Source organism: Capricornis sumatraensis, chromosome 3 (genome assembly GCF_032405125.1).
Source record: "Capricornis sumatraensis isolate serow.1 chromosome 3, serow.2, whole genome shotgun sequence".
Taxonomy (NCBI): Eukaryota; Metazoa; Chordata; class Mammalia; order Artiodactyla; family Bovidae; genus Capricornis; species Capricornis sumatraensis.
In genome coordinates this window covers 23181934-23199810 of record NC_091071.1, presented here as the reverse complement: position 1 = coordinate 23199810, position 17877 = coordinate 23181934, and the positions used below count along the sequence as shown (strand labels likewise).

The 17877-nt window shown below is 41.8% G+C and overlaps 2 protein-coding genes across 2 annotated transcripts in view; one reads left to right on the top strand and one right to left on the bottom strand.

Moving 5' to 3' along the window:
* Positions 1-17877, bottom strand: part of DNAH3 (dynein axonemal heavy chain 3) — a 231387-nt gene that overhangs the window by 200274 nt on the left and 13236 nt on the right. The window contains exons 6-10 of the mRNA XM_068967931.1: positions 17373-17562; positions 16369-16564; positions 7262-7387; positions 5732-5927; positions 3410-3589 (exon numbers count right to left, since the gene is read on the bottom strand). Of these exons, the coding sequence (XP_068824032.1) occupies positions 3410-3589; positions 5732-5927; positions 7262-7387; positions 16369-16564; positions 17373-17562 (888 nt within the window). The remainder of the gene's footprint in view (positions 1-3409; positions 3590-5731; positions 5928-7261; positions 7388-16368; positions 16565-17372; positions 17563-17877) is intronic.
* LOC138075526 (nucleolin-like) lies at positions 11283-14663 on the top strand. The gene is made up of 2 exons (XM_068967363.1): positions 11283-11438; positions 12202-14663. Exons 1-2 carry the CDS (start codon positions 11283-11285, stop codon positions 14344-14346), a joined length of 2301 nt encoding a protein of 766 aa, XP_068823464.1. The 3' UTR covers positions 14347-14663.

The following is a 17877-nucleotide window of genomic DNA, read 5'->3' as shown; positions in this document are numbered from 1 at the left end:
CTCAGTTCAGTTCAGTCGCTCAGTCGTGTCCGACTCTTTGCGACCCCATGAATCGCAGCATGCCAGGCCACCCTGTCCATCACCAACTCCTGGAGTTCACCCAAACCCATGTGCATCAAGTCAGTGATGCCATCCAGCCATCTCATCATCTGTCATTCCCTTCTCCTCCTGCCCCCAATCCCTCCCAGCATCAGGGTCTTTCCCAATGATATACACTACTGTATATAAAATAGATAAACAACAAAGAGCCACAGTTTAGCACAGGAAACTATATTCAGTATCTTGTAATATCCTATAATAAGAAAGAATCTGAAAAAGCATATGTATATAAGTTGGACACAACTTAGCAACTGAACAACAATAATATATATACATGTATATGTATGCTGCTGCTGCTGCTAAGTCACTTCAGTTGTGTCTGACTGTGCGACCCCATAGACAGCAGCCCACCAGGCTCCCGGGTCCCTGGGATTCTCCAGGCAAGAACACTGGAGTGGGCTGCCATTTCCTTCTCCAATGCATGAAAGTGAAAAGTGAAAGTGAAGTCGCTCAGTCGTGTCCAACTCTCAGCGACCCCATGGACTGTAGCCTACCAGGCTCCTCCGTCCATGGGATTTTCCAGGCAAGAGTACTTGAGTGGGATGCCATTATATGTGTAACTGAATCATTTTACTGTAAATGTGAAACATTGTAAATCAACTATACTCTGATTAAAAAAACCACACCTTTAAAACAGTGGCTGGCTCTCTTATACCCTGCAGAGCTGTCTGTAAAACTGAGCCAAGAACAACAGTGCTCTTTCCAGGTAATCATTGTTCAGTTCAGTTCAGTCGCTCAGTCGTGTCCGACTCTTTGCAACCCTATGAATAGCAGCATGCCAGGCCTCCCTGTCCATCACCATCTCCCGGAGTTCACTCAGACTCACGTCCATCGAGTCCGTGATGTCATCCAGCCATTTCATCCTTGGTTGTTCCCTTCTCCTGCCCCCAATCCCTCCCAGCATCAGAGTCTTTTCCAGTGAGTCAACTCTTCCCATGAGGTGGCCAAAGTATTGGAGTTTCAGCTTTAGCATCATTCCTTCCAAAGACAACCCAGGGTTGATCTCCTTCAGAATGGACTGGTTGGATCTCCTTGCAGTCCAAGGGACTCTCAAGAGTCTTCTCCAACACCACACTTCAAAAGCATCAATTCTTCGGCGCTCAGCCTTTTTCACAGTCCAACTCTCACATCCATACATGACCACTGGAAAAACCATAGCCTTGACTAGACGGACCTTAGTTGGCAAAGTAATGTCTCTGCTTTTGAATATACTATCTAGGTTGGTCATAACTTTTCTTCCAAGGAGTAAGAGTCTTTTAATTTCATGGCTGCAGTCACCATCTGCAGGGATTTTGGAGCCCCCCAAAATAAAGTCTGATACAGTTTTTACTGTTTCCCCATCTATTTCCCATGAAGTGATGGGACCAGATGCCATGATCTTCGTTTTCTGAAATTTGAGCTTTAAGTCGACTTTTTTGCTCTCCTCTTTCACTTTCATCAAGAGGCTTTTTAGCTCCTCTTCACTTTCTGCCATAAGGTAATCATTGTTACTACCTGCTTATCTCCCTGGCTCTCTGATCCCAGACTTCTCCGTTTTGTCATCACCTTCAGTATTTTCTCTTGTATACTTCTCCAACTTTGGCATTTCTCTGGCACTTTGAGTTAGAAAATTCTTCTATGAGGAGAGACTGACTCAAGCAATCTCATTTCACAACTGTGAAAGTAATGCATCAACTGCTAGTGCTGTTTTAAATTCTAATTATTGCAATTTTATAAAATCCTTCCCTTATCTCATCCAGCTTCCTTTTATTTATGCCTCTTTTCATTTCAATCAGTATTACAGATTCATATTTTTCTCAACTTTTGGCTACAACAAATATTTTCTAATATTTACTGCTGTTTCTTTAGTAACTTTCTCACAAATACACTTTTCTTTTGCACCTTGAGTACAGTTTTCAAACATCTCATGCTGATATTTTTTCTAACTTTTAAAATACACATTTATATATAAGGCAGGACTGAGAGGAGATAGGGTACTGTCCACTTGTTGCTGCTCTCAGGTATTCTTCTTAGATATTCAATCTGAAGGGTTATTGTTTTAAAATGTCACTAGCCAGATCACAGACAATACAGTATGAGGGGTTCAGGGAGGGAGACTGTGCCCTGGGCATCTTTAGACGGAGAACTCAGATCCTGGGCTGCTTTTTCTTAGTCTAGAAGAGTCATCAGCATTTACTTGGGTCTGGCTTTCAAACCTGGTACAAACTGTGACCTATGACTCTGTCTCCTTGGTATTACAATTCACTAAATCTACTACCAGCTACATAAGCCCTGGGCTCTCCCAACCCAGCTGCTTGTAAACATTGCTGATCAACAGCAGTGAAGGGGAACTTGAGTGGTGTATACTTTATCTGTCTCCAAGCTCCACACTTATCCTTCCAAATTACAGGGTCTTCTCTTTCATTTCCTTCCTAGGGATATTGATTGTAGGAGAGCTGCCCACACTTCTTCCCTCTCTGCACATCCAGTTTTCCTGTTACTCTGACTCGGCTGGGTTAAAACCCTCAATTTAGAGTTCTCTGGTGAAACCAGCTGGAACATGCAGCTTCACATGCTTTCCTAAAAACTCCAACTCTAATCATGAGATCTTAGAACCCTCTAAGTACAGGACTGCAAAGAGAAGCGTGCTTAAGGGTACCTGAGCATCATACACGGGGAGGGAGGGAGAGTGGGAGGCAGAGATGAGCTGGGTAGAAACATCTCACAAGTCCCTTCCCTATGTGGGGCTGCACATCTCGCCACGTCAGCCATCCAGAAGGAGACAGAAGGTGGGATGCAGAAGAGTCCCACTCACGTGGGTGATCCTGTCCAGTTCTAAAAGTCTGCTAATAACTGAAATCTGATTAGTAAAGTCACCCTGGAAAGGAAACTTGGACAAAGGTTTCCGTTTCTAAGTTCCCTAGGCCAGGAAGGGAAGGTTTAATCTCTCCCCTAGACAAACAAATAAACAAACATATGGAGCTTCAAGAACTAAATGAGATACATAGTCTTATGAAAATTCTTGGCAAAGTGCATAGCAACCGATTCATCATGAATTATTAATCCAAGATGGATATGGCTTGGGACACATCTGCCCTTTTGACGTTGGCATCATGCAGGTAACTCTGCTTGCTCACAAAGTAGATCTCAGTGTCTTTGTTAATGGGATGCATGGAAATTTCTTTAAGGCCCAAATTCTCTTTCGGGGTGACAAGAGGGTGTACTCAGGCTATATCTCCCATAGTAAAACCCTACTTTGCACAAGCGGCCATTTAAACATGTTTCATTCAATATGTGAATACAAATACAAACAAATAATTGAGTACTATACCTTGGGAATCCCTTTAGAGTTCTTAATAATTTCCAAGAAAGAGTTATGTATTAATTCCCAGCAGTCATCAAAAGATGGATTAAAAACAATAATTGGCTCATTGACTTCAAGCTTGATCATAATCAGCTGAGGTATAAAGAACTCCATTTCTTGGTAGGGCTCCTCAAAATAATTTCCATCCTTCAGGAGACATAAGATATGGTGATTATTACAATATGGAACCTTTAAGAATCAAAGGAGTGACTTTTACCTGTTCATAGCACTATATGGGTACCAGAAAAGGAAATGAAAGGTACCATGCACTGTTCATATTTAAAATAAGGGCTAAGTATGGCTTAGCCCACTTGAGTTCACCCTCTCCCTCTTCTTCAAAGTATGTTTATATTGCCTGGAAATTATTTTATCAGTATTTCCAAATCCTCCCCATCTGTTAAAATTCTGACAAAAATCTCCTCCTTTGGGAAGCCTCCGTGTTCCCCACCAAGAAATAATCTTCTACCTCTGAACTTCCTTATTTCCATTTCTGTGTGGTATTTTATCTTTCTCTCATGAGATTTACATGAACAGGATCTGTGTGTGAACCATCTAAGTAATCCAAAATATCCAAGATAGCATATAATACATCATAAGAGTAGGTGGCACAAGGGGTAAAGAACCTGCCTATCAATGCAGGAGAGACATAACAGACACAGGTTTGATCCCTAGGTCGGGAAGATCCCCTGGAGGAGGAAATGGCAACCGACTCCAGTATTCTTGCCTGGAGAATCCCATGGATAGAGGAACCTGGCAGGCTACAGTCCGCAGGGTCACAAAGAGTCAAACACAACTGAAGTGACTTAGCACACATGCACAAGGGCTCAATAAAAATTTGTTGACTGAATCCAAAAGTATAAGAGTTTATCTGTACATCCCACATGGAGTTGCTAATTAGCATATATTTTAGACACTCAAAATGTCAACCTTTCTGCAGTAAAAATACTGATATGGAAGTTGAGTGAAGTGCAAGTCGCTCAGCAGTGTGATCCCATGGACTATACAGTCTATGGAATTCTCCAGGCCAGAATACTGGAGTGGGTAGCCTATTCTTTCTTCAGGGGAGCTTCCTGACCCAGGAGTCGAACTGGGGTTTCCTGCATTGGAGGCAGATTCTTTACCAGCTGAGCTACCAGGGAAACTGTAGCTCAGCTGCTAAAGAACTGATGTGGAGACATTTCTAATTCCTAACACAGGCTAGTAACACAAGATACCTTTCATAAAAGGCATAGTGCCTAATGAAATTGGCATGAGGCAGTTGTAAAGTATTTGCTCAAATAATTGATTCTAAAGATTCAATTTAGAATCTAGAAATTCTAGATTTGTCAAAGGATTATTGATAAGTATTCGGTGAATGTCTACTATGTATCAAATACCCATACATTTCTTTCTTTAAGATATATGCAAATTTTAGTTTTCCCTTTGTTTGGAATTTTAGAATGAAACTTGGTTGAGTTTGAGTCTCTTCTTCTGCTTAGCCAAAAAGATGATTGCAATGATATGTATAGATTAGTCCACTGTAGAATGCTAACAGTGCAGTCTAAATTTGACAGCACTGGTTTATACTTTTTGAATAAAAGGTCAACTGTTCATTTTTACTTTATTTGGCAAAATGCTTAGAACTTAACCTTTCTAACCAGGCAATTTTAAATTTTATCACTCTTTTTAAATTAAAATGGCACATCATATAAAATACAAAAAAATCTTCCTTGATTTCCCACGTTATCTAAATTTAAGGGAGTCTATGATGCTTTGAAAACCATCAATGTTTTAATTTTTGTCTTAGTGCTTTAGTTTTTATCTAGACTTCACTTAAGTAGTGTCATGACAGAAGTTATTAATTAGGTCAATGAAGTCTTTTGTTTTTAGAGGTATCCATTCCAAAACCAAAGAATGAAAGCCAGTATCTGCAATGAACATGCACAACACTTCCTAGATAGCAAGCCAAAAAATTGATAACAAACCCTTTTCAATTCCTTTTTTTTTAAACAGAGAGGATGAAAAAGTGACCACTCCTCTACAGTAGGAGGTAGACATTTCATTTTATTCACTCTTTCTTTAAATTAATTTCTCTAGTTCTGTAGATTTTTACTATATAGAAGTAGGTAATTATCTTGGGAAAACTTGCCATGTACTTAAATAAATCATTTTTATAAACTAATAATCACCACATATGTGTTCAAGTCAAGAATTTTACTTTTTGGCCTAGCTTCCAGCTGAGGACCTTACATGATTAAATACTGAGTCTTGATTCCACTCCAAAGAGTCTACTGCTGATCCCCTACATACCTTGTGTATCATGAAGAAGGAAACGAGGTCCTTAAGAGAGTTAATGACCAACTCCCTGAGCTGGAGGGACATGAAAGATGCAACGGAAGCGAAATATTCTTCAATGTTATGAGAGGAGTCATAGTCACTCTTGGGAGCAAAATGGATCCACTGCTCCTTCCGGGAGACAAATAGCTGGGCACAGGTGGGGATCCATCTGTAAAGAAAGCAGGGCATCTGACTGAGAATCCCTTCCAAGTTCCAAGATGTCCTCTCAGCCACTCCCAATTCTCCACCACAAGGCAGATGGCTCCTTTCCCACTAAGCAGCTCTGCAAGTTGGTACTCTCATATCCCTGGCCACTTCACCTGCCATCACCCCTTTCTGGGGAAGTAAGGAATAAGATTTGGATTGAGCAAGACCCAGTGCACAGTCCTGCTGAAAGATGAAGGTGTCTATAGATTATTATATTCAGAGATTGGGGTAAAACGGCATAAGGAACTGAAATGTTCTATCCAATTTCTCTCCCTGGCAGATGTCTGTTTTCTGACTGAAACTTTACAGGGGAAAAGAAAAAGGAGAAAAGGAGGAAACTTAGGAGGAGAAACTCCAGTGTGGTGGTGGCTGCTCAGAAGTGGAGAGCAGAAATTAGAAAACCAAAAGAAGAAATGGGTGCCTCATTTTCCCTTTCATCCTATTCCCCCAATTTCTAATTCCCAACAGGAACTACTGGCATTTGCATCTTATCAAGTCTCTTTTCTGACTGCTAGAAAAGTATTACTCTAACAATCAGGGAAGTACTGGTAATAGTCATAGTTGTAGAGGTAATAACTACATTTAAGAGCTACTATATGCCAGCTATTGCATAAATATTTTCTCTGATAATAAAAACCACTTAGTAGACATTATCACCATCATTTCACATAAGGGAATTTCTCTGGCTCTGGACACAGTCCTGTACACATTTGCAAAGGAAAAAAGAATTAAGTGACTGAAAACTCCCATCCCTGGAAATTTACGGGTGTCTATCTGGGCCACCTGAATACAAGTCATTCAAATGCATTATCCTTCCCTGATGGCTCAGATGGTAATGCAGGAGACCCAGGTTCAATCCCTGGGTTGGGAAGATCTCCTGGAGGAGGAAATGGCAACCCACTCCAGTATTCTTGCCTGGAAAATCACATGGACAGAGAAGCCTGGCGGGCGACTGTACATAGGGTAGCAAAAAGTTGGACACGACTGAGCAACTACCACTGTGTGTGTAACCCAGCAAGGCCTAAAGGATTTCAGAGGGAGAGAATGGAAGTGCTCAACAAGCAATGGTAATGAGGAAGCTTCAAAAGGGCAAAGGAAAACTAGGCGTGAGGGTCAAAGAGCAGTGTATGTGAGAAGGCACAGAGGCTCTCAGGGATGGAAACGTGGAGGGGAGGTGTCAGAGAGAAGTCAGCAAAATCTGTGTGCCCCCCCAGGCTGGAGACCAGCTTTCACTTCAGAGAACTTTTGCTTTTTATGACACTGTGACACAGAGCCATTCTGAGGCCAGATACTGACTTGTTGAGAAGGATTTGGCGTGCTTCCATGCAGTGATTCTGAATGACATCCTGATATTCATGAGGCTGCAGAGGTAATTTTCCCGCCAGTAATTCTGCTGTGCGAACAAACCTGAGGTCTCTAAATCTGCCAAAAGAGAGGGCAAAACATCCTAAGCCAAGAAGATGCTTAATAAAAAAACTTTGTATGATGGATTCAGAGGAAATATATTTTCATTTTCCAGTGAGAGGAGATTTAAACAGATTAAAACTAATTATATATGAAAAACCTGAGAGTCAGAGGAGGGAGTGGATAGTCCACAAGAACTCTTGCAAGGAGTAGAGAAACTCAGGAGCTGTTACTGAGCCTTCCTATGTGTCCTTCTCTGGGTAGTGGGATTTTGACACTGACTTGGCATTTGGCTGATTGGAAACTAGGATATGACAAGTCAAAGCTCTTTTCAATACAGGATAAGACAGGTGAAGACACAAGAGGACAGGGCAAGCAAAGCATCACCTTCATGATCAAGTGGGTTGTATGCAGTCCTCAGTGTGGCCCCTTGGTGAGCTACGCAAGACAAATTGGAGGACCACTTTGTTCTGGACCTAAAAACCCTATAGACTTGCCTCTGACAGCTGGCAGACTCACCAAGACACCCACAGCATTTCCTGGGACATTGCCTTACACAGTGCAGGAACTCAGTAAATATTTGTTAAATGAACACTTGGATCTCTTCCTGCCCTCTCTGATAATCTTATTTTCTCCTATTTCTCTCAGGTTAATGGAGGTGCTTCGCTTTACCGCACTCCCCAAGGCCTTTTTTTTTTTTTTTTTTTTTAAGCTCACAGGGCCAGCATTTCTCTGCCTGACACCTATTCATTTGTTTATTAATCACTCTTTGAAACCATCAGTGCCTACAACTTCTCCAACCAGATCTCTGCTCACTTTCTTAGCTTGCCCCAGTTCTCACTTCTCATTTTCATCATCCACTGTAATGACCCACTAGGCACTTTCCTGCATACTCCTAAAATCCTACAGCCTACATTTCTATTCTTTTTTGATGGAGGTGATGAGCTTAGTCTTCATCTTGTCTGACCAGTCACAAAGCGCTGCTGGGGAGGACAGAACTTGAGGACCTCACTCTCCATATATGTTTGATATCCCCTGGTCATCATCTGATAATTATGTCACTCATCTTTAGTTCAACCGTAATAAACTTCCCACATTGGCCAGAAAAATCTATTCTTTGTTCAGACCATGACCCTCATTCTGGTCCTTAAATGCTTCCCTTCACTGATCATTAGGTGACCTCTTAACATGTTTAAACCTAAATATTACAGGTCACATAAGAACATTTATCTATAGCATTTCCTTAACAAATCTTTCTCATTGCTAATTTTTTGGTTCAGCTGACAAAAATCTAAATGATTTTGGTTTATATTGCACAGTCAATTTATACAGCCAATATGGAAGACAGTGTGGAGATTCCTTAAAAAACAAGGAATAAAACCACTATACAACCCAGAAATACCACTTCTAGGTAAATACCCTGAAGAAAGCAAAACTGAAAAAGACACATGTATTTCAAGAGGATGTAGACATGAATTTAATTTGCTCATATCAAGAAAATTACAAATTATTAAAGGTATAGCTTTTACTATAAAAACGATTCCTTATCACTTGCTTTTTTTCTAATCTATTCCTTCTTCTTTATATTTATTTATTTTTCATTGATTGCTTTACAGTATTGGTTTGATTTCTGCCATATGTCAACATGAATTAACCATAGGTGTACATATGTCCCCTCCCTCTTGAATCTCCCTCCCACCTCCTGCACCTTCCTACCCCTCTGGGTTATTACAGAGCCCACTGTAAGGTCTATTCACTGCAGCTTTATTTACAATAGCTAGGACATGGAGGCAACCTAGATGTCCATTGACAGATGAATGGATAAAGAAGCTGTGGTACATACATATAATGGAATACTACTCAGCCATAAAAGGAACACATTTGAGTCAGTTCTAATGAGGTGGATGAACCTAGAGCCTATTATACAGAGTGAAGTAAGTCAGGAAAAAAAAACAAATATTGTCTATTAACATATATATATGGAATCTAGAAAGATGGTGCTGATGAACCTATTTGTAGAACAGAAAAAGAGTTGGACACGACTGAGCGACTGAACTGAACTGAACTGAATGGAGGTGCAGATATGGAGAACAGACTTATGGACAGGGTGGGGAAGAGGAAGGAGAGGGTGAGATGAATGGAGAGAGTAGCATGGAAGCATATACCCTGCTGCTGCTGCTGTGGAGTCCCTTCAGTTGTGTGTGACTCTGTGTGACCCTATGGACTGCAGCCTGCCAGGTTCCTCTGTCCATCCATGGGGATTTTCCAGGCAGTTGTACTGGAGTAGGTTGCAATGCCCTCATCCAGGGGATCTTCCAGACCCAGGGATTGAATCCAGGTCTCCTGCACTGCAGGTGGATTCTTTACTGTCTGAGTCACCAGAAAAGCCCGAACATATACTCTAATATATGCAAATAGACAGCCAATGGAAATTTGCTGTATAACTCAGGGAACTCAAACTGGGGTTCTGTAATAACCTAGAGGGGTGGAAAATGGAAAGGGGTAGAAGAGAGATTGAAGAGGGAGGGGACATATGTACACCTATGGTTAATTCATGTTGACATATGACAGAAATCAAACCAATATTGTAAAGCAATCAATTAAAAATAAATAAATATAAAGAAGAAGGAATAGATTAGGAAAAGAGCAAGTGATAAGAATTCTTCTTATAGTAAAAGCTAATAATAATTTGTCATTTTCTTTATGTGATCAAATTAAATTCATGTGTACATTCTCTTGAGACTGAACTTCTGGCAATTTTATCAGCCTTGTGGCTAACTTTCTTGTTAATTTCTATGTTAATTTATTTTTTGAGGCCATAAACATGCTTCTACTTAGAGCAGAACTTATTGAACAACTACTGTAAGCCAAGCACTATTCTAAGCACTTCACCCAACAATCCCATTTTGCATATAAAGAAATAGGGGTCCAGAGAGATTAACTTGCCCAAATCACACAGTTCATCAGGGACAGAGCAAGAATGAGAACCTAGGCTGGTTAGTTTCAGAGCCTACTCTATCTATACAATTTCTATAAATTATTGTTACATACTTCTGCCTCATTGGAAAACTACTTTTTTCTCATGTCCGGACTAGCACCTCTAATGCCTTAGAAAACTGAATTCAAAGAAAGGAATGTGCTTATTTCTTATGATTGATGGTCTCTATCCAAGGTTGACTCTACCTACAATTACTTTTTAAAATACAGATAAAACTAAGAATGTGAAAAACAAGTAAGTTATCCAAGTAATAAGGTTCCCCAAAGATGAAACACATACAAAGCTATATTTGAGCTACTGATTAAGTTTAACCAATCACAATCACACACACATATCTGCCTCCAATTTTTCTAATAAAAAACCCACATGGTAATAGCACATCATTTCATTAACCTGACCTTTTGGTGAACTCTGGTGGCCTCATTCTCCCACCAGGATTCACATTCATTCTTGAGGGGCTCATAAAAAAAAAAGTCAGTCTTTATTATTCCCAGTGCAATTGATTAATGGATTAAAAAAATGTATATAACAATAAAATGGAATATTATTCAGCCATAAAAAGAAATGAAGTATTGATAATGCTTCAATATGGATGAATCTTGAAAACAAGAATCTTGCTAACTTAATGTAGCCAGACATGAAAGGCCACATATTGTATGATTCCATTTATGTAAAATATTGAGAATAGGTAAATCCACGGAGACAGGAAGCAGATTAATGTTCTTCCAGGGGCTGAGTGGAAGGGAGAAGTGGGGTAACTACAAATGACTACAGAGTTTCTTTAGGGGATAATGAAAACATTCCCAATATTTTCAGGAAAGTTGTACAAATGTGTGAGTATACTCAAAATTACTGTATTGCACACTTCAAGAGGGTGGATTTTAAAGTATGTGAATAACATCTTAATTTAGAAAAATGGGGGGCCGCGCCGTGTGCGGCCTGCGGAGGGACCTGGCCTTGGGGGGAGGGCGGCGTTGCGCCTCGTCTCCGGTCCAGGTCCAGCGGGGTGGGCGGACGAGAGCGGGGCTCCAGCAGGAGGCCCTGCCGCATGCTTTCTGCGCCGGGCTGCGCGCACGTGGTGGTCTGCGACTTATCCCACGTGGCCCTTCCAGGGCTGACAGGGGCGGGGTTGGTAACCTGGGAAAGGAAGTCTTAATAGAAGACGACGGGTTAAGACGTGTTTTTTTTTTTAAAGCTGCCTTCAGACAATGGTGGTGAAATTTGGTGCCACAGTTTACCTCAAAGGCTTTTTCAAGGTGGTTTTCCTCACGTGAAGGGCCTTGAATTGTTGGCAGTTATATTGGTCCAGTTGTAGTCCGCATTAAGAAACGGTGCGGTGAAGCAAGGTTCGATTCTGGCTGGAGGTTTAATTTTTTAAACGGGTGTGCTTAAAGAACGTAGCAAGAAGAGAGTAGGCTTTTTATTCAAAGCAAAGGGTGGTTTTTTTAAAGAACTTGGAGAAAATACGTAGGAAATTGAGTGCTAAGTCGCTTCGGTCGTATCCATCTCTTTGCGACTCCGTGGACTGTAGCCCGCCAGGCTTCTCCGTCCATGGGATTCTCTAGGCAAGAATCCTGAACTGGGTTGCCGTACCCTCCAGGGGATCTTCCCGATCCAGGGTTTGAACCTTCGTCTCTTATGTCTCCTACATTGGCAGGCGGGTTCTTTACCACTAGTGCCACACCAGCCCTGTGTTAACATTGGTATGAAGGATAATTTGTATGTAAATTGTAGTTAACAGTATGAAGAAGGAGTACTAAGGGAGATTACTGCCGTTTTGCCATGAAGAATGGCTTGAAATGAGGGAGGGTGTAATGTGTCACGTCTGTTTTAGGCCGGTAAAAATCAAGGTGACTCCAAGAAAATGGCTCCTCCCCCAAAGGAGGTAGAAGAAGATAGTGAAGATGAGGAAGTGTCAGAAGATGAAGACGATGAGAGCAGTGGAGAAGAGGTTGTTATCCCTCAGAAAAAAGGCAAGAAGGCTACCACAACTCCAGCAAAGAAGATGGTGGTTTCCCCAACAAAAAAGGTTGCAGTTGCCACACCAGCAAAGAAAGCAGTTGTCACCCCTGGCAAAAAGGCAGCAGCTATGCCAGCCAAGAAGACAGTTACACCTGCCAAAGCAGTGGTAACACCTGGCAAAAAGGGAGCCACCCCAGGCAAAGCATTGGTAGCAACCTCTGGTAAGAAGGGAGCAGCCACCCCAGGCAAGGGAGCAAAGAACGGCAAGAATGCCAAGAAGGAAGACAGTGATGAAGAAGATGAAGATGACAGTGAAGAGGAAGACAATGATGATGAAGAGGAGGATGAACCAGCAGTGAGGAAGGCAGCTGCTGCTTTTGGTGCTGCTCCTGCCACAGATGATGAGGATGACGAGGATGACGATGACGATGATGATGAGGAGGAGGAGGATGATGATGAGGACGACGACGAAGATGACTCTGAAGAAGAACCTATGGAGATTGTACCAGCGAAAGGAAAGAAAGCTCCAGTAAAAGCTGCTCCTGTGAAAGCTAAGAGCACTGTTGAAGATGAAGATGAGGAGGAGGAGGATGATGAAGAGGAGGAGGAAGAGGATGACGATGACGAAGAGGAGGAGGACGATGAGGAGGAAGAGGAGGAGGAGGAGGAGGAAGAAGAGGAGGAAGAGGAAGAAGAGCCTGTCAAAGAAGCACCTGGAAAACGAAAGAAGGAAATGGCCAAACAAAAAGCAGCTCCTGAAGCCAAGAAACAAAAAGTGGAAGGCACAGAACCAACTACGTCTTTCAATCTCTTTATTGGAAACCTGAACTTCAATAAATCTGCTCCTGAATTGAAAACGGGTATCAGTGATCTTTTTGCTAAAAATGATCTTGCTGTTGTCGATGTCAGAATTGGTGTGTCTAGGAAGTTTGGCTATGTGGATTTTGAATCTGCTGAAGACCTGGAAAAAGCCTTGGAACTCACTGGTTTAAAAGTCTTTGGCAATGAAATTAAACTAGAAAAACCAAAGGGAAAAGACAGTAAGAAAGACCGAGATGCAAGAACACTTTTGGCTAAAAATCTGCCTTACAAAGTTACTCAGGATGAATTAAAAGAAGTGTTTGAAGATGCTGTGGAGATCAGATTAGTCAGCAAGGATGGAAAGAGTAAAGGGATTGCTTATATTGAATTTAAGACAGAAGCTGATGCAGAAAAAACCTTGGAAGAAAAGCAGGGAACAGAGATAGATGGGCGATCCATTTCTCTGTACTACACTGGAGAGAAAGGCCAAAGTCAAGACCATAGAGGTGGAAAGAATAGCACTTGGAGTGGTGAATCAAAAACCCTGGTTTTAAGCAACCTCTCCTATAGTGCAACAGAAGAAACACTTCAGGAAGTATTTGAGAAGGCAACTCATATCAAGGTGCCCCAGAACCAAAATGGCAAATCTAAAGGGTATGCGTTTATAGAATTTGCTTCATTTGAAGATGCTAAAGAAGCTTTAAATTCATGTAATAAAAGGGAAATTGAGGGCAGAGCCATCAGACTGGAGTTGCAAGGACCCAGGGGATCACCTAATGCAAGAAGCCAGCCATCCAAGACTCTCTTTGTCAAAGGTCTCTCTGAGGATACCACAGAAGAGACGTTAAAGGAGTCCTTTGATGGCTCTATTCGAGCAAGGATAGTCACTGACCGGGAGACTGGGTCCTCCAAAGGGTTTGGTTTTGTAGACTTTAACAGCGAGGAAGATGCCAAAGCTGCCAAGGAGGCCATGGAAGATGGTGAAATCGATGGAAACAAAGTCACTTTGGACTGGGCCAAACCTAAGGGTGAAGGTGGCTTTGGTGGCCGAGGAGGAGGCAGAGGTGGCTTTGGAGGCCAAGGTGGTGGCAGAGGTGGCCGAGGTGGCCTTGGTGGCAGAGGCCGGGGAGGCTTTGGAGGGCGGGGAGGCTTCCGAGGAGGCAGAGGAGGAGGAGGAGACCACAAGCCACAAGGAAAGAAGACGAAGTTTGAATAGTTTCTTCTATCCCTGTCTCTCCCTCTTCCATTTGAAAGAAAAGGACTCTGGGGTTTTTACTCTGTTACCTGATCAATGACAGAGCCTTCTGAGGACATTCCAAGACAGTATACAGCCCTGTGGTCTACTTGGAAATCCGTATAGATAACATTTCAAGGGAGATAACCCTGTTGGTGTTGACTGGATATTCGTATAAACTTTTTAAAAGAGATGAGTGATAGAGCTAACCCTTATCTGTAAGTTTTGAATTTATATTGTTTCTTCCCATGTACAAAACAATTTTTTTCCTACGGAGTTTTTTTTTTTTTGCGTTGGGGGGTGTAAAGGAAAGCAGAATGTTTTATCATGATTTTTGCTTCAGCAATTTTGGGACAGATTAAAAGTCCTAGAACTCTGAAAAAAAAAAAATAAAAGAAAAATGGGAGAGAAAAAGTGACTTCTGCCTCCTCTGAACTTCTACAATATCTGTGGCCAATTTAGTGACCTATAAATATAAGTGAGACTATTGTATGCCAACTCTGCACTGGCCCTGAGTTACATAAAAGAATTAGCTTAAAAAACTAAAAATACATTGTTATACGATCCAGCAATCTCACTCCTGGGCATATATTCACACAAAAACTTTAATTTGAAAAGATACATGTATCAGGACTTCCCTAGTGGCTCAAATAGTAAAGAATCTGCCTGCAGTGTGGAAGACCTAGGTTAGATTCCTGGGTCTGAAAGATCCCCTGGAGAAGGGCATGGCAGCCCACCCCAGTATTCTTGCCTGGAGAATCCCCACAGACAGAGGAATCTAGTGGGCTATAATCCATGGGGTCACACAGAGTCGGACACGACTGAAGGACTAAGCAGCAGCAACAAGAGCCCCTTTGTTCATAGCAGCATTTATTTACAACCTCTGAGACATGGAGATAACCTAAATGCCCATTGAGAGATGAATGGTGAAGAAGACGTGGTGCATATACACAATGAAATACGACTCAGCCAGAAAAAAGAATGAAATAATGCCTTAACAACATGGATGGACCTAGAGATTATCATACTAAATGATGTAAGTCAGAAAGAGAAAGACAAATACCATCTAATACCACTTGTATGTGGATTCTAAAATATCACGCAAGGAACTTATCTATAAAACAGCAACAGACTCACAGACCTAGACAATAGACTTGTGATTGCCAAGGGGGAGGGAGCATAGGAAAGGAACAGAATGGGAGTTTGAGTTAGTGGAAACTAACTAGTATATACAGAATAGTATATATACAGTAGAGAAACAACAAACTAGTATATATAGAATAGAACAAGGTCCTCCTATATAGCCCAGGGAACTATATTCAATATCCTGTAATAAACCATAATGGAAAAGAACATGAAAAAGAATGTATGTATACAATCACTTTGCTGTGTAGCAAAAATTAACATAATATAACATATTGTAAATTATACTTCAGCTAAACTATTCTTCAACTATGCTTTTTTTAAATTAAAAAAAAAAAAGAATTGGGAAAGGAAAAGAAATAAGACTCAGGCCCCCATCCCATACATTTCATAGGCTAGAGACAGCCAAACTAGTAAAGGTACAATTATAATTCAGTATTATAGACCTCATAATGGAGGTCTAATTAATACCTACTGGATACTTGTATCAGGCATTGTTCTAAGTACTCTAAATTATTTATCCCTCCTACCAGTGCTATGAAGTAGGAAGACTTATCCCAAATTTAGAGGTAAGGATGTTACTTATGAAGCAGCAGAGTTAGAGGTGGACCCGAGCAAGCTGGCCCCATGTGAGTGCTCTTAACCAGTATATTCCAGGGCCTATACATAGGCACCAGGTGCTGTGGAGGCGCAAAGGAGGGCCACCTAGCTCTGCACAGAGAGTTATCCCTTACCATATGCAACTTGGGTCTAGGATTTCCGTCATTTTACTTCAAGGGCAAGGCTACTCTCACATAAGATGATCTCTTACGTGTGGAAGCAATAAAGAGAGGGAAAAGAGGGACAGGAGGCACGTCTTACTCCGAAAACCACAGCTGCTTCAGGCTGAGCATCATGGGGTTCACTGTGTGCAGGTGCTCTTCGTTCCACTTCTTGGCATTCCTATAGACACTGTGCCAGGGCACAGGGGCCCGGATCACCCTTTGAGGAAATGCCCGGGGGATGCTCTGAATGAAGAGTCTTTTCCTCTCCATGGGGTCCATGAGGATGTAATCAACTATAACCAAGAGGGCAAACACTTGTTATTAATCAGAGGCTTTGAGCACTTTGTGCTCTCAGTTTCAACACTTAGAAGGTAAACAAGCTTCTGTCCATTTACACCTGGAAATGTTCCCTCATTTACAAGGAGTCGGACACGACTGAGAGACTTTCACTTTCACTTTTCACATTACTCACCATCATCAAACATTTCCCAATGACCTACTGTGTGCACAAGACATGCAGCTAAACATGAAAGGGAGTGAGGACTGATGATATATCAGTAAATGTCTAATAAGGGAGCTGAGACCCATGAGAAAGACAAGGCCAGTGTTAAAGGCCATAGAGAAACAATGGCACCAGAGAAGTTCCAAAATGGTATGAGTTGAAAGTAGAACCGAGAAGTGCTATGAATGCAGAAGACGGAGTGATCACTGAGGGTTGCAGAGATCAAAATACTTGAGGGAAGAGGTCTTGAGCTACATTTTAAATGTCTATGGGCCCCTGCTACTTATGCTGTGCCCAGGGTGAGTAGCACCTGCATCACCTGGGAGTTAGTTGGAGGTGAAGAATTGTGGGGCCCTCCCAAACTCTACTGAATCAGAATCTGCTCTTTAATAAGATCCTTAGGTTGCACAGATGCACACTGAAGTATGATAAGTACTGGTATGGACGTGAGTGATGGTGGTAGTGTGGGGAAGCAACTGAATGAAAAGTTACACAATGTTTTTGGCATTTTTCTGAGAAAACAGAGAGAAGAACTGACAGAGAAAGGAAAGAAGGTGCCCTCCACATAGGAACCCTGCCCCATTTATGCACAGCCTTACCAATGCTTTTCATGAGGCTGCTGTAATAGTCATTTTCCTTCTCCTCCACAAGGGCAGCCATCAGGGGTTCCAGGAAGGGACTTGTCAGCAGCGTGTTTGAAATCAGCTTTGAAATCCGAACCATCACCTTGTCCTCCTCAGGGGCAATCATGTCTTTTCGGATTCCACTGGTCAAATAGTAGTAGTATCTCTTCCATAAACAAACCACCAGCAACAAAATGATCATAATCAATTGGCTACCTGGGCCCACTTGCCCACACCCATCAGCTGCCAAAGTACCCTGTTCATACAGCACTGATCCATCCTTCACTCACTTCTTGGTCCATGACATCACGCTCACTGTAATAAATTGTTGGTGAGTATTCCCCATGGCTCTGGAGGAGTCAACCAAAGCCAGAGAGATCTCAGTGCTGTATAAGGAAGGATTTGTCAAACGCCATGCAAACAGGAGCAGTGGAAAGAGGACTAAGCCCCGGGGATGGAGATAACATATCTGGTGAGCTTT